Source organism: Hemitrygon akajei, chromosome 7 (genome assembly GCF_048418815.1).
Source record: "Hemitrygon akajei chromosome 7, sHemAka1.3, whole genome shotgun sequence".
Taxonomy (NCBI): Eukaryota; Metazoa; Chordata; class Chondrichthyes; order Myliobatiformes; family Dasyatidae; genus Hemitrygon; species Hemitrygon akajei.
This window is the reverse complement of record NC_133130.1, coordinates 122,656,896-122,682,815: the sequence shown is the minus strand read 5'-3', so window position 1 is coordinate 122,682,815 and position 25,920 is coordinate 122,656,896. Positions and strand designations below refer to the sequence as shown.

The following is a 25,920-nucleotide window of genomic DNA, read 5'->3' as shown; positions in this document are numbered from 1 at the left end:
GCTTACCTATAGCCCTCTATTTTTCTAAGCTCCATATACAATAAGGTCTTAAAAGACCCTATTGTATCCGTCTCCACCACCGTTGCCAGCAGCCCATTCTACACACTCACCACTCTCTGCGTAAAAAAAAAACTTACCCTTGACATCTCTGTACCTACTCCCAAGCACCTTAAACCTGTGTCCTCTTAAACTATTTCAGCCCTGGGGAAAAAGCCTCTGACTATCCACATGATCAATGCCTCTCATCATCTCGTACACCTCTATCAGGTCACCCCTCATCCTCCGTCGCTCCAAGGAGAAAAGGCTGAGTTCATTCAACCTATTCTCATAAGGCGTGCTCCCCAATCCAGGCAACATCCTTGTAAATCTCCTCTGCACCCTTTCTATGGCTTCCACATCCTTCCTGTAGTGAGGCGACCAGAACTGAGCACAGTACTCCAAGTGGGGTCTGACCAGGGTCCTATATAGCTGGAACATTACCTCTCGGCTCCTACATTCAATTCCACGATTGACGAAAGCCAATACACTGTATGCCTTCTTAACCACAAAGTCAACCTGCGCAGCTGCTTTGAGTGTCCTATGGACTCAGATCCCAAGATCCCTCTGATCCTCTACACTGCCAAGAGTCTTACCATTAAGACTATATTCTGCCATCATATTTGACCTACCAAAATGAACCACTTCACACTTATCTGGGTTGAACTCCATCTGCCACTTCTCAGCCCAGTTTTGCATGCTATCAATGTCCCACTGTAACCTCTGACACCCTCCACACTATCCACAACACTTCCAACCTTTGTGTAATCAGAAAATTTACTAACCCATCCCTCCACTTTCTCATCCAGGTCATTTATAAAAATCACAAAGAGTATGGGTCCCAGAACAGATCCCTGAGGCACACCATTGGGTCACCAACCTCTATGAAGAATATGACCTGTCTACAACCACTCTTCGCCTTCTGTGGGCAATCTGGTTCTGGATCCACAAAGCAATATCGCCTTGGATCCCATGCCTCCTTACTTTCTCAATAAGCCTTGCATGGGGTACCTTATCAAATGCCTTGCTGAAATCCATATACACTACATCTACTGCTCTTCCTTCATCAATGTGTTTTGTCACATCCTCAAAAAATTCAATCAGGCTCGTAAGGCACGACCTGCCTTTGACAAAGCCATGCTGACTATTCCGAATCATATTATACCTCTCCAAATGCTTGTAAATGTTCATAAATCCTGCCTCTCAGGATCTTCTCCATCAACTTAACAACCACTGAAGTAAGAAGTAAGACTTCAGTGGTCACGTGGTCACAGAGAGAATGTACAAACTCCTTACAGAAAGCGGCAGGAATTGAACCCCGATCTTACACTTGACACTGTAAAGTTTTTTTCACTTGCACACAGTGGCGGGAATTGAACCCGGGTCACTGGTACTGTAAAGCGTTGTGCTAACCACTACACTACCGTGTGATGGGAATTGAACCCGGGTTGCTGGTACTGTAAAGCGTTGTGCTAACCACTACACTACCGTGTGATGGGAATTGAACCCGGGTCACTGGTACTGTAAAGCGTTGTGCTAACCACTACACTACCGTGTGATGGGAATTGAACCCGGGTCACTGGTACTGTAAAACGTTGTGCTAACCACTACACTACCGTGTGATGGGAATTGAACCCGGGTCACTGGGACTGTAAAACGTTGTGCTAACCACTACACTACCGTGTGATGGGAATTGAACCCGGGTCACTGGGACTGTAAAACGTTGTGCTAACCACTACACTACCGTGTGATGGGAATTGAACCCGGGTTGCTGGTACTGTAAAGTGTTGTGCTAACCACTACACCACCGTGTGATGGGAATTGAACCCGGGTCACTGGTACTGTAAAGTGTTGTGCTAACCACTACACCACCGTGTGATGGGAATTGAACCCGGGTCACTGGTACTGTAAAGCATTGTGCTAACCACGACACTACCGTGTGATGGGAATTGAACCCGGGTCACTGGTACTGTAAAGCGTTGTACTAACCACTACACTACCGTGCGATGGGAAATGAACCCGGGTCACTGGTACTGTAAAGCGTTGTGCTGACCACTACACTACCGTGTGATGGGAATCAAACCCGGGTCACTGGTACTGTAAAGCATTGTGCTGACCACTACACTACCGTGCGATGGGAATCGAACCTGGGTCACTGGTACTGTAAAGCGTTGTGCTGCCCACTACACTACCGTGTGATGGGAATTGAACCCGGGTCACTGGTACTGTAAAGCGTTGTGCTAACCACTACACTACCGTGTGATGGGAATTGAACCCGGGTCACTGGTACTGTAAAGCGTTGTGCTAACCACTACACTACTGTGTGATGGGAATTGAACCCGGGTCGCTGGTACTGTAAAGCGTTGTGTTAACCACTACACTACCATGTGATGGGAATTGAACCCAGGTCGCTGGTACTGTAAAGCGTTGTGTTAACCACTACACTACCATGTGATGGGAATTGAACCCAGGTCGCTGGTACTGTAAAGCGTTGTGTTAACCACTACACTACCATGTGATGGGAATTGAACCCAGGTCGCTGGTACTGTAAAGCGTTGTGTTAACCACTACACTACCGTGCGATGGGAATTGAACCCGGGTCACTGGTACTGTAAAGCGTTGTGTTAACCACTACACTACCATGTGATGGGAATTGAACCCAGGTCGCTGGTACTGTAAAGCGTTGTGCTAACCACTACACTACCGTGCGATGGGAATTGAACCCGGGTCACTGGGACTGTAAAACGTTGTGCTAACCACTACACTACCGTGCGATGGGAATTGAACCCGGGTCACTGGGACTGTAAAACGTTGTGCTAACCACTACACTACCGTGCGATGGGAATTGAACCCGGGTCACTGGTACTGTAAAGCGTTGTGCTAACCACTACACTACCGTGCGATGGGAATTGAACCCGGGTCACTGGTACTGTAAAGCGTTGTGCTAACCACTACACTACCGTGCGATGGGAATTGAACCCGGGTCACTGGTACTGTAAAGCGTTGTGCTAACCACTACACTACCGTGTGATGGGAATTGAACCTGGGTCACTGGTACTGTAAAGTGTTGTGCTAACCACTACACTACCGTGCGATGGGAATTGAACCCGGGTCACTGGTACTGTAAAGCGTTGTGCTAACCACTACACTACCGTGCGATGGGAATTGAACCCGGGTCACTGGTACTGTAAAGCGTTGTGCTAACCACTACACTACTGTGTGATGGGAATTGAACCCGGGTCACTGGTACTGTAAAGCGTTGTGCTAACCACTACACTACCGTGTGATGGGAATCGAACCCGGGTCACTGGTACTGTAAAGCGTTGTGCTAACCACTACACTACCATGCGATGGGAATTGAACCCGGGTCACTGGTACTGTAAAGCGTTGTGCTAACCACTACACTACCATGTGATGGGAATTGAACCCGGGTCACTGGTTGGTGATGAAACATGTCAACTCCTGCCTGAGAGGCGACTTGGATCTGCCTCCAATTTGGCTACTGGAGCAACAGGTCCACAGCAGATGCCGTCTCATTGGCTCTTCACTCAGCCCTGGAACATCCGGACAGCAAAGGTGCATACATCAGGATGCTCTTCATTGACTTCAGCTCAGCATTCATTACCATCTTCCCCTCAAAACTAATCAATAAGCGTAGAAGGATTTGGGCACAATACCCCTGTGTGCTATTGTTCCTCACTTGTAGACCCCAAGTCACATCAGATTGGCAACGACATCTCCTTCATGATCTCCATCAGCACAGGAGCACAACAGGACTGCATGCTTATCCCCTGCTCTAATCGGATAGCACCTATGACTGTGTGGTGAAGTACAGCTCCCATACCATATTCAAGTTTGCTGAAGACACCACTGTTGTGGGCTGAGTCAAAGGTGCTGACGAATCAGCATATTAAAACTGTGGCTGAGTGGTGTCAGAACAATAACCTGACATTCAATATCAGCAAGATCAAGGAGATGAGGCAGACATCAGCGGAACAGAGGTGGAGAGGGTCAGCCACTTTAAGTTCCTGGGTGTTACTATTTCAGAGGACCTGACCTGGTCGCAGCACATTAATACAATTTCAAAGAAAGCACAATAGTGTCTTTACTTCTGCAGGAGTCTGCAGAGATTTAGCATGACATATAAAATGTCGACAGACCTCCATAGATGTTTAGTGGAGAGAGTACTGACTTGCCTGGTACGGAAACACCAATGTAGCGGATTCGGCCCAGTACATTATGAGTGAGAGCCCACCCCCACCCAACCATTGAGCACATCTGCATGAAACACTGTTGTAGGAAAGCAGCGTCCATCATCAGAGATCCTCACCACTCAAGTCATGCTCTCTCCTCGCTGCAATTGGTAGAAGGTACAGGAACCTCAGGACTCACCCCACCAGGTTCAACTACCCCTCAAACATCAGGCTCTTGAACCAAAGGAACTTCACTCACCCCATCATTGAGATGTTCCCACCAGCGGGGCAGTGCTGGCCGGCTCACCAGGGCACCGCTTTGGCACCTCTGTAAAAAAATAAACAAGCGGGGAACTTAACAGCGGCCACATATTAAATAGAGGTTGGGGAGAGGGGCTGATGGCTGGTGGGGAAATACCAGTAATAACATTAGGATAGGATATTTGATTGTTTTTGGTGAAATCCTGGAGCTGTGACTGTTTTTTATTTAGGTATTTGTGAAATTCGTCCTCGCTCAACCCATTGTTTTCCCAGTATACCCTGCTGTAGCCTCCCGCCATTTCACAGATCCTCAATCTCTCTCCAGCCGAGGGACGACTGTACACAAGTGTGAGCATTTTTCCGCTCTTTCCGATGGGATTCCAGGTAGCAGCTCTATTAAGCAAGGAATGAACATCGAAACCTAGGGTTAAAAGTCAAAATTAATGAAAGAAAAATTCACTGCTCGCTTATCTTCGGCCTGATTTTGATGAAATATTCAAGGTAGTCACCCAAAATCCTCTTCTACACCTGGATAAAGTGAATTTAGTTTTTTTTTTACAAGCCAAATGGAAAAAAAACATTTCCAGGCTATAAGCTAGTTTTACTATCATTAATATCATCAATACATTTCAACTATCATTAATAGTGGATCAACCCCTTGGCCTCGCTCCACCAACTATAGTTGATTGGAAAGAGGCTCTTTTTCTCTTTATGTTGATAGGAAAAAGAGTAATTTGGTGAGGCAATGAATGAGACGAAACGCATTTCCGAACCTCCCAAATGGTTGCTCTCCTCCCCTGTTAACATGTGTCACTTCCAAAATACAATATTTTTATTCGTATAGATACGACAATAATTTATGTAAAGATTCAAGCTTCTTTAACTTTTTATATATTTAAAGAGTAAACAGGATCTGTATTGGTCTAACCATGTAACACCTGTCGTGTGAGGATATTGTGAGTATCGACACTCACAGGTATACTTCCTGTCCAGCCATTTCTGTGAGAGAAACAGTACGAGGCAGAGTTGCCAACCTACTGCTTTTGATACTAATATTCAGCAATATTCGTGGCTTTAGCAATAGTTCATCAGACGTTCTTTTTTCGTACTTGATTACTTTGTTCCAATTTAGGTGGCTAAAAGTGTAAAAAGCTTATTTGCTTTATTCCTGTTATTTTTATACCTGCTTAGGAACACCGCTAAGCGCTGTGGGCCCTGCTGTCTGCTCTGACTCAGTCGTATTAATAAGGCTACATCTGTGGTGGTCCGTGGATTATTCGCTAATACAAAAGTAGATTTTTCTCACTAACAACCCTATGGCTTCTAAGCAAACAATGTTAACTTCTTCCTTTCGTAAACAAGCTGAGGGGTGTTACAAGAATAATGTACAAGAGACTGATAACAGTAGAAGTGATGAAAGCTGGGTTTCGCCTGCTTCTAATTCAGATTTTCTAACCTGGTCCAAATGCAGTTCTGTAAGTAATGGTCCTTTGAAGTCAGGCTTGTATCCCTGTTCAGACATTTGGACTGAAAAAATTGTGAAGAAAAAGAAGGAAACTTATCCCTGGTTAGACTTCAAGGATGATAAACTCGGGTGTAAAGTCTGTGCAAACAAAACCAATCTGACACTTTTCACTTCTGGGGGTTTGAGGCTGTCAAAAGAATGGCAGATGTACCAAGTACCCATTATGGACCCGATCGAAGTACATGCTTGAAGTCTCTCAGAAAAAAAGCTGTTGATCACAAACTATTAAAAGCTGCTGCTCTAAGTGTTGAAAATATAGCTAATGGAGATGCCATCTTTTTCTTTACTTGCTTGATAATTAGTGAGTGCAACCGTGCAATACTTTCTCATATTATTAAATTAAGTTTTATATGTCTTATTGTACCAGTTATACACTGAAATGTAGTGATAGGCTGTAATCTTGTTAATGTCTTAACTATCACTATATTTCTGTGGAGCTCTGAAATTCATATATTTCTTTCATCTTGGTTTAGTGCTTGACATTATAAGAAGCCCTAAGTTCGTGGCCAAAGGTGGAAGGAGTCAATTTTAGAAAACCTAGCAATTATCTGAAACAGAAATACCACAAAAGTTATTCACTTCAAACTTTCTGCATAATCACTCAAAGAGTTGAACTGCACGTGCATGTAATGAGAGCCTTAGGCCTCTACCTTAGGCTGCAAACTTATCAATCACCCCTCATACAGCTCTGGCATCTAAAGAATTGGCACTGCACCCCTGGCTCCCACAACCAATTAGGTATCTCAACTTAAGGACTCTTTATCTCATGTCCTCATTATTTATTGCTATTTATTTATATTTGCATTTGCACAGTTTGTTGTCTGATACACTCTGTTTGATGTTTCATTGATCCTGTTATAGTTACTATTCTATAGATTTGCTGAGTATGTTGTACATGGTGAAATACAGTATATGTACTTTGATAATAAATTTACTTTGAGCTTTGTAGAACTGTGGCATCTTCAACTACAACAGAGTCTTGCCATCTTCAGAAGTTTTCTGATGACTCTGCCATAGTTGGATGCATCAGCAAGGGAGATGAGGCGGAGTACAGGGCTATGATGGGAAACTTTGTCACACGGTGTGAGCAGAATCATCTGCAGCTTAATGTGAAAAAGACTAAGGAGCTGGTGGTGGACCTGAGGAGGGCTAAGGCACCGGTGACCCCTGTTTCCATCCAAGGGGTCAGTGTGGACATGGTGGAGGATTACAAATACCTGGGGATACGAATTGATGATAAACTGGACTGGTCAAAGAATACTGAGGCTGTCTACAAGGGTCAGAGCCATCTCTATTTCCTGAGGAGACTGAGGTCCTTTAACATCCACTGGACGATGCTGAGGATGTTCTACAAGTCTGTGGTGGCCAGTGCTGTCATGGGGCAGCAGGCTGAGGGTAGCGGACACCAACAGAATCAACAGACTCATGCGTAAGATCAGTGATGTTGTGGGGGTGGAACTGGACTCTCTGACGGTGGTGTCTGAAAAGAGGATGCTGTCCAAATTGCATGCCATCTTAGACAATGACTCCCATCCACTCCATAATGTACTGGTTAGGCACAGGAGTATATTCAGCCAGAGACTCATTCCACCGAGATGTAACACTGAGCGTCATAGGAAGTCACTCCTGCCTGTGGCCATCAAACTTTACAACTCCTCCCTCGGAGTGTCAGACACCCTGAGCCAATAGGTTGGTCCTGGACTTAATTCCACTTGGCATGATTAACTTATTATTATTTAATTATTTATGGTTTATATTGCTATATTTCTTCACTATTCTTGGTGCGGCTGTAATGAAACCTAATTTCCCTCGCGATCAATAAAGTATGTCTGTCTGTCTGTCAGTTATTTCTGATTTTTTAAAATTTCGTTTGTTTATCATTGTTTTCTGGGCTCTGGAGAAGAAACACCTAAAATGATTGGGACGGCGAATGAAACGCCTGTGACTTTTAAGCCTGGCTGATGTCTGAGTTAAGGAAAGATGGAGCTCCGCGGTGGGGCATCGGGTTGGTAGGGCGGAGCTCTGAGCTGGGGCGATGGAGCGATTGAGGGCGGAGCTCCGCGCTGGGGCGATGGAGCGATTGAGGGCGGAGCTCCGCGCTGGGGCGATGGAGCGATTGAGGGCGGAGCTCCGCGCTGGGGCGATGGAGCGATTGAGGGTGGAACTCCGCGCTGGGGCGATGAGGCGATTGAGGGTGGAGCTCCGCGCTGGGGCGATGAGGCGATAGATGGGGGCGGAGCTCCGCTCTGGGGCGATGGGTGGGGCGGAGCTGCGCGCTGGGGCTCGAACTGCTGACGGTACGACGCCGGATGAAGAAGCGCTGCTGGTCTCCGCCCCAGTGCTTCACAGATACGTCTCTGAGCACAGAGAGGCGAGACAGGGGAGGCTTCAGGAAGCAGCACCGTGCCTGCTCGCTTCCCGCACTGAACCATCCCAGTCCAAGGTCGACAGATTCCCCCCTTTGCCCACTGCATAACCGCACTCTTGCCCGACTAAGCGTGCAGTTCTCTCGTCTGCCAGGGGCGTGATTCTCCGTGCTCCGCAGAGAAGCAGCCAGCGATGTCCGAGAGGAGCCCGTACCCCAGACCCCGCTGCCTGGCCGCAGCTGCTCCAGCGGGAGGAGCCAAGCTCACCCACCCTGGCAAAGCCATCCTGGCAGGTAAGTGCAGGCGCTGGTTGCGGGGTGGGAGTTGTACACACACAATAAAGGGTCCCTCCTGAACCTACACGTTGCTTATGGAGGAGCGCAAGTCCAGTTAAACATTGCCCAACTGGTCAGCGTTTAGATCTGTGCACTCAGGCAGTGACAGGTAACATCCGGGCGAACATGCTGATCATTACTGGTAGGTCTGTCAGACTTACACAAAATGATATTGCAACTTGCGTCATTTAAACAAGTTAATTGGAAATGGTATGTTGTATTCCAATATTGCTTCTGCGAATTGTCCGTGTTTGGGTCTTGCATCTTGGCCGTTTGGCTGCTGATCGGGACGTGTAAGAGAGAAGTACAGCAGAGAAAAAGAGCCCTCAGCCCATCTAGTCCGTGTCGAACCATTTAAACTGCCTACTTCTGAACTGTACCGGGACCCTATCCCTACCATCCATGCACCTATTCCAACTTAAACGTTGAAATCGAGCTCGCATGCACCACTTGTGCTGGCTGTATATTCCACACTCTCACCAGCCTCTGAGTGATGTTTCCCATCATGTTCCCCTTAAACTTTTTACCTTTCACCCTTAAACCATGACCTCTAGTTGTAGTCCCAATCAACTTTAGTAGAAAAAGCTTGTTTGCATTTACTTTCTCTATACTCCTTATAATTTTGTACATCTCAGTCAAATCTTCCTTCAATCTTTGACGTTCCTGGAAATAAAGTCCTAATCTATTCAATCTAGCTTGGGTCCCCCAGATCTGGCAGCACCCTTGTAAATTTCAGCCTTATTTACATTTTTCACCTATAGAGGTGGGTGACCAAAACTTCGTAAGATACTCAAAAGAAGTATTATCTGGAAAGTCCAGCTGAGAGTCCCTGAAGAATTGGAGAGCTTAGTCCCAGTTGCATATTGGTGGCAACTCTTTTGCTTTGTGTTGGAAGGTTAAGGCAGAAATGGATGCAGGAGTGGGAATAGTCTCCTTCGATCCTTCTCCATTCATCAAGGGCATCTTCTACCTTGGTACCATTTTCTGGCAAAATCCCAAATTCCCTTCTCAGTGCTGTGTTATAATAAAGTCAAGAAGGGAACCTCCGCAGTCCTTTCTGGAAGAGAATTCTGCCAAACTACCATCCTAATGGCAATGATGCCAACTTTGCAGATGGTGCCACTGAGGGTGTCAAAAGATTATGGGGGAACAGCAGGAACATGGGTTGAGAGGGATAATAAATCAGCCATGATCAAATCGTTTAGAAGACTTGGTGGACTGAATGGCCTAATTTTTAATCTCTTGTGCTTCTAGAGGCAGGGTCATCTGGCTCCTGAACCAGTGTGGATAGCTTTAATTACTACTACTGTGAACTGTGGATGAGAGTGTGGGTTACTTGCAAAAGAGGCGAGAACCACTTCTGTAGAAAAATTTGCCAAGAACAATCATAGTCAAAGACCATGATCGCCCACATCATACAACATGGCACATAATGATGATGTCATACAATACAGCTCATAATGAAGAACTTGAGAAACTTTTGATGGTTTTGGGCCAGTACCTGCTGGAGTTTAGAAGAATGAGTAGGGATCTCAATGAAACCTCTTGAAAGTTGAAAGGCCCAGATAGAGTGGACATGGAGAGGACATTTCCTATAGTGGGGGAGTTTAGGAGCAGAGGCCACAGCCTCAGAATAGGACATCAATTTAGAATGGAGATGAGGAGGAATTTCTTTAGACAGGAGTAAATCTGTGGAATTCATTGCTACAGGAAGCGGCCTGTAAAAAAAAAAAGTGCCAGTCTTTGGCTCGAGAGATTCTGGCAGTTGGGTAGTGCAATCAAGAATTGATTAGCAGTTGATTGGCAATCAAGATTTGAATAGCTCAGACTCAGCAGAAAACAGCTGATTGGGCAATTGAGGTCAGGTGACCTTGCAGCTCACAAAGCTCAAGCAAATAAAAAGAGGGAGAGCTCTAGCGGAGCGGCCTGTTGGGAAGTGCCTGGTGTGAAAAGTGCCAGTCTTTGGTTCGAGAGTCTTCGGCGAGGAGACTACGCCAGGCACAATTGGAGAGGGTGAAGACATGACCGCTAAGCTGATTCAGTGTACTACGTGCATGATGTGGGAGGTCAGGGACACTGATGGTGCCTCCGGCTGCTACAGCTGTGGAAAGTGTGTCCAGATTCAGCTTCTGAAGGAGCATGTTGCAGCACTGAAGAACTGGATGACCTCAGGATTATCCACGAAAACGAGGGTTTTCTGGACAGGACCTACAGTGAGGTCGTTACACCGAGGATACCGGAAGAGAGAAAGGGGGCGACAATGAGGAAGGCAAGGATGCTTGAAGTACAGGAGACCCCAGGGGATGTACCTCTCGTAAACAGGTGCACCTTCTTGGAAGCTGTCAGGACAGAAGATACTGCCAGTCTGAGAGGCGGACAGGTCTGCGAGCCGAAAATTGGTGCAGAAGCAGAGCCGAGGAGTCAGACATCAGGAAGAGCCGTGGTAGTAGGGGACTCCATAGTAAGAGGTACGGAAAGGGGTTTCTGCGGCAACAGGCGAGATTTAAGGATGGTATGTTGCCTCCCTGGTGCTAGGATCCAGGACATCACAGACCGATTGCAGGGAATCCTCAAGGGTGAAGGTGAACAGCCGGAAGTGGTAGTGCATGTTGGCACAAATGACATTGGGAAGAAGAGGAAGAACATTCTTCAGCGGGACTTCAGAGAACTCAGAAGGCGGCTGAAAAGCAGGACTTCCAGGGTGGTTATCTCTGGTTTGCTTCCAGTTCCTCGTGCTGGAGAGGGCAGGAACAGGGAGATAATGGATCTGAATGTGTGGCTGAGGAACTGGTGCAGGAAGCAAGGATTTACATTCTTGGACCACTGGGATCTGTTTTGGGGTAGGGATGAATTGTACAAAAGGGACGGATTGCACCTTCGTAGGCGGGGGACCAGCATTCCGGCAGACTGTGGGACAGGTGACAGAGGAGGAGTGCTGGGAGTGGGGGTGTGGTGCAAGTGCAGACACACCCAGTCCTGAGACATCAGACAAGGTCATTTGATTCCAAACAATTAGTTTATTGATCATTACAGAATGTCTCTCTGCTGCTTCTGCTGCCACAAAAATAACAACAATTTCATGACAAATGTGAGCAATGATAAACCTGGTTCTGATATGGGTCTCTATTGTGGACTGAGGGTGGGAAGGGGGCAGGGAGAGGGGAATCATGGTTGGGAAAAGGGGGAGAGGGGAGGGAGCAGGAAGTAATGAAATAAATAATGCAAAAATAGTAAGAATTGTGAGGTAGTGTTCATGGATTCATTGTCCATTCAGAAATCGGATGGTGGAGGGGAAGAAGCTGTTCCTAAAATGTTGAGTGTGTGCCTTCAGTCTCCTGTACCTCGAGAAGAGGGCATTTCCTGGGTGATGGGGGTCCTTGATGATGGATGCTGCCTTCCTGAGGCATCAGCTTTTGAAGATGTTCTCAATGCCGGGGAGTTGGTTGAGTTTGAAACCCTCTGCAGCTTATTCTGACCCTGAGCAGTGGTCCCTCCATACCAGGTGGCGATGCAGCCACTTAGAATGTTCTGCAGAAATTTGCTAGAGCCTATGGCAAATCTCCTCAAACTGCTATTGAAATATAGCCACTGTAATTGCATCAATATGTTGGGTCCAGGATAAATCCTCAGAGATGCTGACACTCAGGAACTTCGACCTGCTCTCCCTTTCTATTTCCAACCATGGATGAGAACCGGAGTGTGTTCCCTCAACTTAACCTTCCTCAAGTCCAATATCAATTCCTTTGTGATACCACTCAACTCTGTCTATCTTGCATCTATTTGTCTCCTTGTCACTAATGGAGCTTCTATTGATAACAGCTGCATCATCATTAAAATTATACATGACATTTGCGCTGGTGTTGATTATCAGCAAGGAGCAGCTTGGGGGACATCCTGAGGTATAAGAGCACAAAGATCTGGTGTATCTGAGGAAATCTTTCTTCAGTGGTATTTCTCTGCTCCTTTGTGGTTCTGTTAGGGCGTATTCTGGAGTTTGGGTTTATCGCAAATATTAAGTTCAACAGCAGCCGTTCTTCAGATTTGATTGCAGATCACAGATTTAATCTAAAACACAGCTCTGAGCAACTAGGCCTCAAATGCGTGAATGTGGCCTAGAGTCAGTGGAGGATTGACGTTCATTTTGGGTGTCTGGAGTGTGGGTGAGAAGAGGGAGGTGTTTGAAAACTGTCTGTCACTATATATTTGACCTACTGTTACTTCTGATCTTTAGCACTGAAAAATGTCATGTAATATTGAGTTGGGCAGGCTTCTTCCAAGAGTGTCCTGAATGTTGAAGAAATACTGTTATACTGACTAGCTTCAGTGTCTCTCCGGTGTCACACCTGCTACCCCACCCGATGCGTGTGCAATTTTGAAGTGTAAGGGTTTACTTTCTGTGGTTTTGAGTCCCTCGTGGTTCTCCATCCCTCCGGTAGTCTCTCCATCCCTCCGGTAGTCTCTCCATCCCTCCGGTAATCTCTCCATCCCTCCAGCTGGGTCCTATTCCAGCACTCTTCTTGCTTCTGTCAGCTCAGCCTTGTGACACTGACCACCCATCCCCAAAGCCCTTGCACTGCTAAATCTCCCCCTGCGCCTGTCTCCCAGGTTGACGTCTGCCAGGACCTGCGCAATGTTTCCCCCACTTGTTAACGATGCTGTTTGCGTGGGAGTCCCCTGCCAGCTTGACCGTGGTGAGCAGAGAAACAAGCCCTTCGGCCCATCTAGTCCAGTCCCAGGAGGTCGTCCTGTCTGTATGTGTTTGAGGAAAGTGGGGGAGGGGGGGGGGGGAAGGGGCAAATTTTATGGTTGGTGCTGTTCTGCTGACTGTTGTGAGCACGGTGTGTTAGAGCTGGAATGTGTGGCAACGCTCCGGGCTCTGCCAGCACATGCTTCACTTCTGCTGACTTGGCGCAAACACTGTATGTTTCAATGTATATGTGACAGGTAGATCTGAGGTTAAATCTGCACTCTGATATCCATTCATCCATGTACCTATCCAAACTTGTATGTTACAATCAAAAAAAGTCACAGTCCGAGGATGCCCTGGGGTTAGCTCGCCGAGTGCTGCCACGTTCCAACGCCAGTGCAGCATGCCCACAACTTACTAACTCTAACGCGTACGTCTTTGGACTGTGGGAGGAAACCGGAGCACCTGGAGGAAACCCATATGATCACAGGGAAACTGTACAGACTCCTTATAGAGGATGGAGATCACTGGCGCTGTAAAACAGTACGCTAACCACTATGCCAGCTGTCACTCATTTCCAACTTGCGTAATAGAGGGTGGTTCCTGAAGGTTGTTATTACCGGAGGGGGGCTGTAATAGGGATAAACTCCCACTACCTATTAAATACTTGCAAAGGTATGTGCCTCAGATAGCCTCTGACAACCAAGTCCAGCTCCGGGTCTTCATGTGTGGCTTAGCTACTAAGACCAGCGGAACAGTTTCTACTGGCAGGAGAAGGGATTACTGGCACCTGAAAACCAGTCTCTTCAGGCAGATGGGGCTTGTCAGCCGTGGTTAGCAGCTCATCTAGCAGAAGGACAATTCTGATCTGAAACTCTGCTGCCTTGTGGCAGCCCCCATTCATGGAGAGTGGAGTCCATAAGGCAGTCCTACATTGAGTTCAATGCTGACACCACTGGTGCTCTCTGAATCGGGTCTCCGCCGTTCCTTTGGGTTTATCAGCTATGTGGAGAGAGGGAGCCTGCTACATGGGCAACAGCTTGCTCTCCATATTGTCCTGCTCTTCCTTGTGTCCAGGCCTTAAACTGCTAGGATGCAACATCCACTGTTGACCCCAACCGGTGGAGTGCCTCACAGAGGGATATGTTCTCCCTGAAGTTTAAAATCAGGCAGTTCAGCAGAGACCCACAGTCTAAAGGCATGAAGGTATGAAGCCTTGCAAAATCCAGTGGGTTAATCTGAGACCAGCACAGTGACCAGAGCCGAGACTGACCTCGCTCGGCGCAAATAACAGCCTCGAGCTCAATGTTTGGTGTTTAAACTTCAATGGCCCCAGGTCAGTTTATCTGCTCACAACCTCCCCCATACTGTGGGAGCTTGCTATGCATAGATAGCATCTGCCGTTGTCTCCTTACATCATTGACTACATTCCAAGAGTACAACACTGTGGCTGTGTGACATCTCACATCTCTGGAGTGGAGCTCACGTCATCTGCTCTCGAGGAACCTGATGATACATCGATGGCCTCACAAATGTTGGAACTGGATCCTGTGATTTACGTTCTGTTCGCGTGATTTCAAGCCGATTGAGCATTCTGCTGCCTTGCTGTCTCCGAGGGAGTTCAGAGGTTTGGAGCAGAGTGTGCAGCCTGGAGATGGGGCACCGTGATTAAAGTGTCGAGCAAGATTGAAATGAATGAGGATGAAAGCTGTAGGCAAGTGGGTGTTCAGTGCCATCTGCCTGCTTTTGACTAGTCTCTGTGTCTCTCTGGTAGTTGCTGGAGGAAGGTGGCTACATTTGACCCATGTCTTCTCAGAGGAAAGTCCCTGTGTTTGACTGGTCTCTCTCTCCCTCTCCCCCTCTCCCCTTCTCGCTCACTGCTGCCAGAGGATGGTGCCTGGGTCTTGGGCAAGGTTTACTCAACACAGTTCGCAGATTGGACTGTGTAGATCATGTTATGTGTGTTTCTGGTCACTTTTTTGTGCAATATTGTTTGGGACAGCCTGGCTCTGTGGCCTGCAGTCAATGAATGGCAGCACTGGATTGAACTGAACTGAACATTCCCGTTTCAAGGTTGGATGTTTTGGATTCTGTGTTTTCCATTCCTTTTTTGCCATCTGTGAGATTTGTTTTTTTTGCACTTTGTGGGGGTTGTTTCTTTGAACAGGTTCCATGGTGTTTCTTTGTTTTGTGACTGTCTGGGGAAGCTGAATCTCAGTGTTGTATATTGCATACATACTTTGATAATAAATGTACTTGGAATCTTTAAATCTTGTCTGCAATACTTGCACAAAATCTGATCTGTTATCCTGCTGTAATTTTAGACAACTTCCCTCAATATCCTGAACCTCGCCAGCAAATTTCCTCTTATCCCCAAAATTATTTCTCCTCCATTTACATCCAGCCATTAATGTATCATGGGAGACAAGTATCTCTGTACTGATCTCTGAGATCCCAGTTTCAGTCAGAAAAGCAACCTCTACCTCTGCCTCCCATCACCAAGCTAATTCTAGTTCCAGTTAGCCAATCCATCTTAGATCCCATGTGTTTTAATCTTCCGAAAGAGCCTTGTCAATAAAGGCCTAGATAGAGTAAACGTATAGAGGGACTTTCCAATAGTGGGGAAGTCTAGGACCAAAGGGCAGTCTCAGAATAGAAGGCCATCCCTTTACAGCAGAGATGAGGAAGGATTTCTTTAGCTAGAGAATGGTGAACCTGTGCAATTCAGGTGACCATGTTGAGCTTCGGGCACGATGATGTGATGAAGTTCAACTGCTTGCCAAATTGACTTTGTGTTGCCAGTCGGACGCCATGGTGAGCAGGCCTGCTGGTGATCTGGGCTGAGGCTGTAGTTAGTCTCCTTTGACAGAGGCTATGGGCTTTCTGGGTTGGTGAAGGTGCCTACCCTCCATTCTCTTTCCCTCCTCGCCGCAGTTTCTTCTCGGCCCTCTGCTGCTCAAAACTCGACTGCTTTCTGACTCTCTGGAATCCCTTACCCAGGGGCTGCATTCTGACTAATCCTTGAACTTGTCAGATGGGCGCAGACAACGTCTGGGACTTGCAGTTTTATAAATGTGGACTTTGAGCACAAACACCATGAAGGCTGTGTCACACTTCAGAAATCCCTGATTCAACCTCCTGCCTTCCAGTTGGTCTGTCCTTTAGAAAAGGTGCATAGACCCCAAAGGAAGTGGGTGTGGGGGGAGGATAGGGAAGCTTGGAGGGGCATCTCAATGGAGGAGGAAATGTTTTAGTGGGTATTTGGAGTTGCAAAGAGGTTTGACAGCACAGTTTGGGAGGAGTAGTTTTGCCCAGGTATGGGGGTTGGTGAATATTTTGCATTGTTTTGATTTGGCCTGAGGGGTGAGGAAGCAACTTCAGATTTCTGATTGATGTTGAAAGCAGCAAAGCCACGTCAGCCTAATTATCCTTTCAAACCTGCATTTCTGGTTGCTTGACCCACACTGGGCTGATTAGACTTCCTGTAGCTCTGCTTAAGGAAGCGGGGGAATCTGTCTGGGAGATCTGTCACCTTCAGCCTGAATGATCTGTACCTCTGGCCCAGCCCAGGTACATGGTCTGGTGTTAGGTTCATGGGAGACTCCCATCTATCTTGCCTCTCTCCAGAGAGGGTCCAGAGAACGTTCATGAGAATTATCCCGAGAATGAAAGGGTTAAAGTATGAGGAGGGTTTGAGGGCTCTGGGCCTGTATTCGGTGGAGTTTAGAAGTGGGGTATCTCATTGAAACCTATTGAACATTGAAAGGCCTACTAGGTACAGCAGACATGGAGAAGATGTTCCCTATAGTGGGGGAGTCTAGGACCAGAGGGCATGACCTCTGAAGAGAAGGACAGCTCTTTAGAATAGAGACAAGGAGGAATTTCTTTAGCCAAAGGTAATCTATGCACATTATTTGTTAATATATTTCTGGTAATATTACTTCGTTGTGTGTGAGAGTTGGATGTACTGTATTGTGCACCTTGGTCCAGAGGAATGTTGTTTTGTTTTGCTGTATACATGTGTACGGCTGAAAGACAATAAACTTAAACGAGATGATCAGAAAGGTTGTGTGCAGGCAGAATCGAGGTGGTGGGGCCAGGAACGAGAACATAGCGATGTGACAGAACCCGATGTTTGGATGTCAGTGCCCGAGGCGAGTGATGGACCAGTTCAGCTCACTTCCTGTTGCTCTACGATGTGTACTTGGCTCTGCACTGAACTCAGGGTCTGGGGATGTACTCAGTGTGGACTTCTGTTCAGTACACTATTCCGTATACTTGTGCTTATTGGTGGCAAGATTTGTTTTATTTTCTCTGCCCTTTGGGTGTTTGACGTCTTTTTTAATGGGTTCTATTGGGGTTCTTTGTTGTGTGGCTGCCTGTGAGGAGGCGAATCTCGTATACTTTGATAATAAACGTACTTTGAACTTGGAATCTATTTCTGGAAATGTCACATTGTAAGTAAATATTCTGCAGAATTGAAAGGAATTTGAAAAAATGAATTTGTTTCCTTTCAGTGAACAGACAGAAGTTATTCCCTGAGGTTAAATTAAGTTGAAAGGGAAAAAAAGCCTTGTTTGATGAAGTGCAGAACATGCCCTCTTTCTTCCATTAGTAAGTCACGGTTTGACAACTGGTGATACACTCGGTGGAACTGATGCACCCTGCATCAGTCAGTTCTGTATCATGAGCTCAGCAGCTGATGACTCATGCTGTACCACTGAAAGATGGATTTGATGTCCCGATGAAAATGGTCCCCCATGTACCTAATTACATTAACAAGCTTTCATCTGTCAGGAGCTCTCCGAGTCACCATTTAAATCTTCGTCCACCTCTCCAGTCTCCTAAAGATGGACGAGGCGCTGCCTGTCAGACCACAGAAGGTGACCAGAGGCATGCAAGCTGTGGCGGGAAGCCCAGAGTTTGCACCAAACCTTTGCTGGAGGTTTCAAAGTCGACGTGAGCCGCTGGGTTGAATTTCTATCACACAAGGATGAAGCCTCCTCCTGATGGACTCCAATATGGGGAACGATGTGTATTGCAGAAGTTCAGCTCGTGCTGGGAGAGGTACGAATGGCCACTTCCACGCCTGGGTGCTTGTGTCTCCTGTGGTGGACTGTCTTCTGTGAACACTGCCATCAGGAAGGAGATGGAGAGATCTTGGGTGCCACACACCAGATTCAGGAGCAGTAATTGCCCTACAACCATCAGGCTCCTGAACCAGTGTGGACAGCTTCACTCATCACAACTCTGAACTGACTCTTTGACTTACGGATTCACTTTCAAGGACTCTTTACAACTCGTGTTCTCAGTGTTATTTTTACTTGCGCACTGTGTCATCTTTTGCACGTTGGTTGTCAGTCATCTGTGGAGGAGAATAAAGGCTCATCGTTTCAGGCCAAGACCCTCATTAGAACCCTCATTGAGGTGAGAGAAAGGGCTTTTTGACACACACGTACAGGCACATACTGCAGTGAGAAATTCATCAGAACAGCAGCAGATTCAAAATCCAAAAGTTCAAAGTAAATTTATTTATTTATTGAGGTACAATGTGGAGAGGACTCTTCTAGTTCTTTGAGCTGCTGCCCCCCCCAACCCCAGATTTAACCCGAATCTAATCACAGGAGTATTTGCAATGACCAATTAACCTACCGACTTTGGACTGTGGGAGGAAACCCACGTGGTCACGGGAAGAACGTGCAAACTCCCTACAGGCAGCAGCGGGATCAAAGTACATGCATGTCACCGTACACAACCCTGAGATTCATTTTCTTGTGGGCATATTCAGTAACTCCAAGGAACATAATGGAATCGGTCAAAGACCGCACCCAACAGGGCTGACAACCAGAGTGCAAAAAGCAACAAACTGCAAATACCAAAGCAAAGAAAGAAATAATAAATAAATAAACAAACAAGCAATGAATATCAAGAACTTGAGATGAAGAGTCCTTGAAAGTGAGTCAATAGATTGTAGGAACAGTTCAGTGTTGAGGTGAGGTGGGGTTTATTACCCATGAACTTAGCAGCAGCAGTTCAATGCAGTACATAACATAGAAGAAATAAATAAATCACTGTATATGTATATTGAATAGATTAAAAATAGTGCAAAAACAGAAATAATATGTTTATCTTATATATATATATATAAAAAACGTAATGTTCATGGGTTCAATGTCTGTTTAGCGTTTAGCAATCGGATGGCAGGGTGAAAGAAGCTGTTCCTGAATCACTGAGTGTGTGTCTTCAGGCTTCTGTATCTCCTCCTGGATGGTAGCAATGAGAAAAGGGCATGTCCTGGATGCTGGAGGTCCTTAATAATGGATGTTGCCTTTCTGAGACACCGATCCTTGAAGATGTCCTGGGTACTTTGTAGGCCCCAATGCCATTCGGCTTTACAATTCAACCGCCAGGAGTAAGATATGTTAAAGTGCCGGGGTTAGGACTCAATGTATTTAAGTAAACTACTTAAGAACTTTTTAAAAGCTATTATTAATGCTTTTTGAGAGGGTGATTTTAGATGCATATCATATTTTTACTGAGTTAAGTATTGTATGTAATTAGTTTTGCTACAATAAGTGTATGGGACATTGGAAAAAATGTTGAATTTCCCCATGGGGATGAATAAAGTATCTATCTATCTATCTATCTATCTAGTGCCCAACATGGAGCCAACTAAATTTACAACCCTCTGCAGCTTTTTTCGGTCCTGTGCTCTCCATGGTATGTCTATAGAAGTTTTTGAGTGTTTTTGTTGACATACAAAATCTCAAACTCCTAATGAAATATAGTCGCTGTCTTACCGCCTTTATAACTACATCGATATGTTGGGACCAGGTCAGGTCCTTGGAGATCTTGACACCCAGGAACTTGAAATTGCTCACTCTCTCCACTTCTGATCCCGTGAGGATTGGTATGTGTTCCTTCATCTTACACTTCCTGACGTCCACAATCAGCTTTCATCTTACTAACACTGAGTGTAAGGTTCTTGCTGTGACACCACTCCACTAGTATGTACATCTCACTCCTGTACGTCCTCTCGTCTCCATCTGAGATTCTACCAACAATGGTTATTTCATCAGTAAATTTATAGGTGGTATTTGAGCTATGCCTAGCCACACTGTCATGGGTATAGAGAGAGTAGAGCAGTGGGCTAAGCACACACCCTGAAGTGCAACAGTGTTGATCATCAGCGAGGAGGAGATATTATCACCAATCCACACAGATTGTGGTCTTCCGGTTATGAAGTTGAGGACCCAATTGCAGAGGGAGGGACAGAGGCCCAGGTTCTGCAACTTCTTAAATCAGGATTCTGAGAATCATGGTATTAAATGCTGAGCTGTAGTTGATGAACCACATCCTGACGTAGGTGTTTGTGTTGTCCAGGTTGTCTAACGTTGTGTGAAGAGCCATTGAGATTGCATTTGCCATTGACCTATTGAGGTGATGGGCAAATTGCAATGGGTCCAGGTCCTTGCTGAGGCAGGAGTTCAGTCTAATATTGACCAACCCCTCAAAGCATTTCATCACTGTCGATGTGAGTGCTACTGGGCGATAGTCATTAAGGCAGCCCACATTAGGCAGTGGTATAGTTGTTGCCTTTTTGATGCAAGTGTCCATAGCAGTGAGAGGTTGAAAATATCCTTGAATACTCCCACCAGTTGGTTGACACAAGTTTTCAGAGCCTTACCAGGTACTTCTAGCGGGACTTTCCACTTTGTGAGGGTTCACCCTCTTTAAAGACAACCTAACTTTGGCCTCCGAGACAGAGATCACAGGGTCACCGAGTGCAGCAGGGATCTTCAAAGCTGTAGTTGTGTTCTCCATTTCAAAGCAGGATAGAAGGCGTAGAGTTCATCTGGTAGTGAAGCATCGCTGCCATTCATGCTATTGGGTTTCACTTTGTAAGAAGTAATGTCTTGCAGACTCTGCCAAAGTTGACATACATCTGATGTTGCCTCCGACCCTATTCGAAATGTCCCTTCGCCCTTGAAATAGCCCTCTGCAAATCATACCTGGTTTTCTGATACAGGCCTGGGTCGCCAGACTTGAATGCCACAGATCTAGCCTTCAGCAGACGACGTATCTCCTGGTTCATCCACGGCTTTTGGTTTGGGAATGTACAGCATGTCTTTGTAGGTACACACTCATCCACACAGGTTTTAATGAAGTCAGTAACAACTGCAGCATACTCATCCAGATTCAAAGATGAATCCCTGACTACAGTCCAGCCCACCAATTCAAAGCAGTCCTGTGCTTCCCTTGTCCAAACCTTTTTGGTCCTCACTATTGGTGCTGGAGTTTTCAGTCTCTGCCTATACTCAGGGAGTAGAAGTACAGCCAGGTGATCAGACTTCCCGAAGTGAGGGTGTGGAATAGCACGGTAGGCATTCTTGATGGTAGTGTAGCAATGGTCAATGTGTTGTTTCCTCTGGTATTGCAAGTGATCTGTTGATGGTAATTGTGTTGTGATTTTTTTTTTCCAGACTGGCCTGGTTAAAATCCCCCAGAATGATGGTGAGGGTGTTAGGGGGGGCGTAGTTTCATGCATGTTGATGGTTGCAGGGTTCCTGAACCTGGTGCTATGGATGAATCCTTCAAGGAGGGGATGAATGTGTGGAATTCGAAGCCGTGGATGGTTGTGAGGATATATTTAAAGCTAAGGTTGATAGGTAGGGACATTGCAGGGTATGGGGACAAGGCAGGAGATGGGGTTGAGGGGGATAAGAAATCAACTATGATGGGGCATTCAGAATGGCTCAATGGACAAACACTGCTGTTATATCTTACAGACTTGTGGTCTAAAGTGTAGTGGTTAGCACAACGCTTTACAATGCAGGCGACCTGGTTTCAATTCCTGCTGCTGGGTCAGTAAGGAGTTTGTATGCTCTCCCTGTGACCGCATAGGTTTCCTCCGACAGTCCAAAGACATACCAGTCAGTAGGTTAATTGGTCATTGTAAATTATCCCGTGATTAGGTTGGGGTTAAATTGGGGGATTGCTGGGCGGTGCAACTCGAAGGGCTGATAGTGCCGGTTCTGTACTGAATCTCAATCAATCAATAAATAATCAATCTATCGATCTTCAGGATTGAGGGAGAAGCTTTGAGAACAGCGTGAAAGAAGTGGCATTCTATGAGCTTGCAGAGGCACGATGGGCCGAACTCTCTCCCTCATGAAGGTTACAGATCGGTTAGGGCTGGGTTAACTAAGATAGGGTGGGTGACCTCATCCCATTCCCTTGTTTGCCTCCAGTAAATTGCCCAATTTAATTATAGCGCTGGCTAAGTAATAACTGTCTCTGCCTGTCGGTATAAAGTTGCAAAGCAATCGAGACAACATGGCCCATGCTTGTGAAATCAAACCAGTCCACAACAGTGACAAATGTTAGCAGCTGGACCTGGGTACTGACCACTCAGCCCCTCACCCTGACACCGCCGTTCAGCATGGCCATGACACATCTGCCCGACTCTCTTCTGCACTTGTTCCCTGCATTGTCTTCAATGCCCCGATCTTACAAAGCCTTACCAACCCCCTTAAAATCCATCAGTGACCTTAACTCCACATCCCCATGGGTAGAGAATTCCAGTATTTAGGAAGGTGAGGATCAGGTTTATTATTGTTAACATATGTCCATAAGACAGCGGAGCAGAATTAGGCCATTCAGCCCAGCAAGTCTGTTCTACCATTCCATCAGGGCTGATTTATTATCCCCCTCACCCCTATTCTCCTGCCTTCTCCCCATAACATTTGACATCCTGACTAATCAAGAACCTGTCAACCTCTACTTTAAATATTCTCAATGACCTGGCCTCCACAGCCTTCTGTGGTAATGAATTCATTTACCCTCTGGCTCAAAAAAAAGCTGCTCATCTCTGTCCTAAAGGGACGTCCTTCTGTTGAGGGTCTGCCTTTTGGTCCCTGACTCTCCTTCTGTTGAGGGTCTGCCTTTTGGTCCCTGACTCTCCTGCTGTTGAGGGTCTGCCTTTTGGTCCCTGACTCTCCTGCTGTTGAGGGTCTGCCTTTTGGTCCCTGACTCCCCTGCTGTTGAGGGTCTGCCTTTTGGTCCCTGACTCTCCTTCTGTTGAGGGTCTGCCTTTTGGTCCCTGACTCTCCTGCTGTTGAACTTCCTCTCCACGTCAACTCTTTTTAGTCTTTCCAATATTCAGTAGGTTTCAGTGAGATCTCCCTTGTTCAGTGAGAGCAGAATCAGGTTTGGTTCATTATTGCTGATGTGCTGTGTGTCATGAAATTTGTTCCTTTGTGGCAGTTGGTAAAAATGACTGTTATAAATATAAACAGTGTTATATAGGAATAATGAGGTGTTTAATTTATATATTTATTTGGAGATGCAGCTTGGATAATGGGTGGTGGTGTGGAAGGTAATCAAATGGACATAGTATTAGTGGAGACAAAACCTCACTTCCTGCAGTTACACCTTCCACATGTGCTGATGTATGCAGCAGGGTAAATAGACGCCAGGGCTTGTGATGTCTCACTTACAGAATAAAATGGATTAACCTCTTCTGTACCAATTTATTGGGTGTCAAGGTGGAGATACGTCTCTGCCAAAGGAGGTGTAAGGTGCTCCTTCTCTCCTCTAGCTGGCAGGTCACCCTTGGGCAAGGTGTCATGGTGGATCATGGTCTTTATGACCGTGATTGTTCTTGGCAATTTTTCTAAGCAGGTGCTACACCTTGCCCAAGGGTGACCTGCCGGCTAGCGGAGAGAAGGAGCACCTTTCACCTCATTTGGTAGAGACGTATGTCCACACTGCCACCCAAGATGAATCTGAAGAGTAGGTTAAAAGGACTGAAGTGCTGTGCTCTTCTGTGTTCTGTTTGCCACACCACTGGGGTAAACCCATACCCTAAAGAGAGAGAGCCATGCACTGAGTAAACCGGTTTTGTGTTCTCCAGAGGCTACGAGGGAGGAGATCTCATTGAAATGTGCATGGGGATCGACAGGAAGAATGCAGGGGCATGTTCACCCCTCTGAGGGGACCAAGACCAGATGTCAGACCCTTCAGGGTGACTTGGCCTGGTCTGGGTACCACGGTAACATAGCAGCCAGCATGACGCTGTTACAGCTCGGGTCATCGGGGTTCAATTCTGGATCTGTCTCTGTGTTCCCCCGGTCACTACGTGGGTTTCCTCCGGGTGCTCTGGTTTCCCCTCTCAGTCAAAGGCGTACCAGTGGGTAGGTTAATGGGCCATTGTAAATTGCCCGGTGATTAGGCAAGGGTTGAATCGGGGGATTGCTGGGTGGCATGGCTCAAAGGGCCGGCAGAGTCAACGTATTTATAGATCAAAAAATAATTGGTCATTGACTCTTCGCTCTGCTTCGCAGGTGGCCACGGGCTCTTTGCTCCCCTCCGCGGGCGGCCACAGGCTCACTGAGTTTCTGATTTAACTGTTTAAGATGGTGCTGGTGAAGCACAGTGAAGCCTTGCTGTCAGGAAACAGCTATGAGTTCCTGTACTTTTCACACTCTTTCTCAGAAATGATCTCCGTAATCAATAACCTGTAACTTCCCTATCGGAGTTGAGCTTTTGAATTGCCTATATGACCTGACATTTTTGTGGCATGAACTGGTCTCGAAGGTTGAGGATTGAAAAGTCAGGGCCGGAGTCGAAGGACGGGCTGGTGTTTAGTATGCTGCTCTGTGAGATTTACTTGCCTCTGCTCTGAACTGAGGCTGTGGCCTGTGACTAACGGGCTCCTGGATCGGCTGTGATTGGCTTTGTGGCTTCAGTTCTGAATGTTATTTGCTTACTTTCATTGTTTGCATGATCTGTTTTTTTTCCTGCATATCGGGTGTTTTTTGTAATAGGTTCTTTTTGGTGTCTTTATTTTGTGGCTGCCTGTGAGGAGAAGAATCCCAAGGTTGTATATAGATACTTTGATAATGTAATTTCAACTTTGAGCTCACTCCTTTGTACAGTATGTGTTGCTGAAATTTCCGCATCTTCAGAAGCTTTTGTGTTTGTGATTCCCTGAGACGGTTGTTATTTCATTGCTCTATGTTGAGGGCTGAACTTTTCACAGCGGATAAACCCCGCACCCACCACCCTCTGTCGTCACAAACTGGCGGGCTTGTGAGCAGCGTGTCAGGTTTGGCTGCCTTGCCGCGATGAGCTGAGATTCATCTGACAGCTGAAGCACTTGGCTCATCCAATTACTGTTACCGCCGGGGACTGGATTGATTGTGAGCTAATTGTAAGGTAGCCTGTCTCGTGTTTTTCTCTTGAAGAAAACAGGGCATCACGGCAGTGCAAAGCAATTACAGCCTGAGGCCTCCTGGAGTTCAGGGTTCAATCGCGCTGTTCTCTGTACATCCCCCTGTGGAATGTGTGGGTTTCCTCCCACAGTCCAAAGGTGTACCGGTTAGGAGGTTAATTGATCATTGTAAATCACAGGTTGGGGTTAGTTTGGGGTTTGTCAGATGCTGGGGGGTGCAGCTTGAAGGGCTGTATTGCTAAATAAACACTGCTTTCAGCAGGTGGCCAGGGTGACAGCCCA

The 25,920-nt window shown here is 46.5% G+C and overlaps 1 protein-coding gene across 1 annotated transcript in view; it reads left to right on the top strand.

Moving 5' to 3' along the window:
• Nucleotides 1-8,314: 8,314 nt before the first annotated feature.
• LOC140730882 (tricarboxylate transport protein B, mitochondrial) overlaps nucleotides 8,315-25,920 on the top strand; it is a 195,840-nt gene continuing 178,234 nt past the window's right edge. Inside the window, exon 1 of the mRNA XM_073051870.1 lies at nucleotides 8,315-8,674. Coding sequence (XP_072907971.1) covers nucleotides 8,575-8,674 — 100 coding nt within the window. The 5' untranslated portion in view covers nucleotides 8,315-8,574. The remainder of the gene's footprint in view (nucleotides 8,675-25,920) is intronic.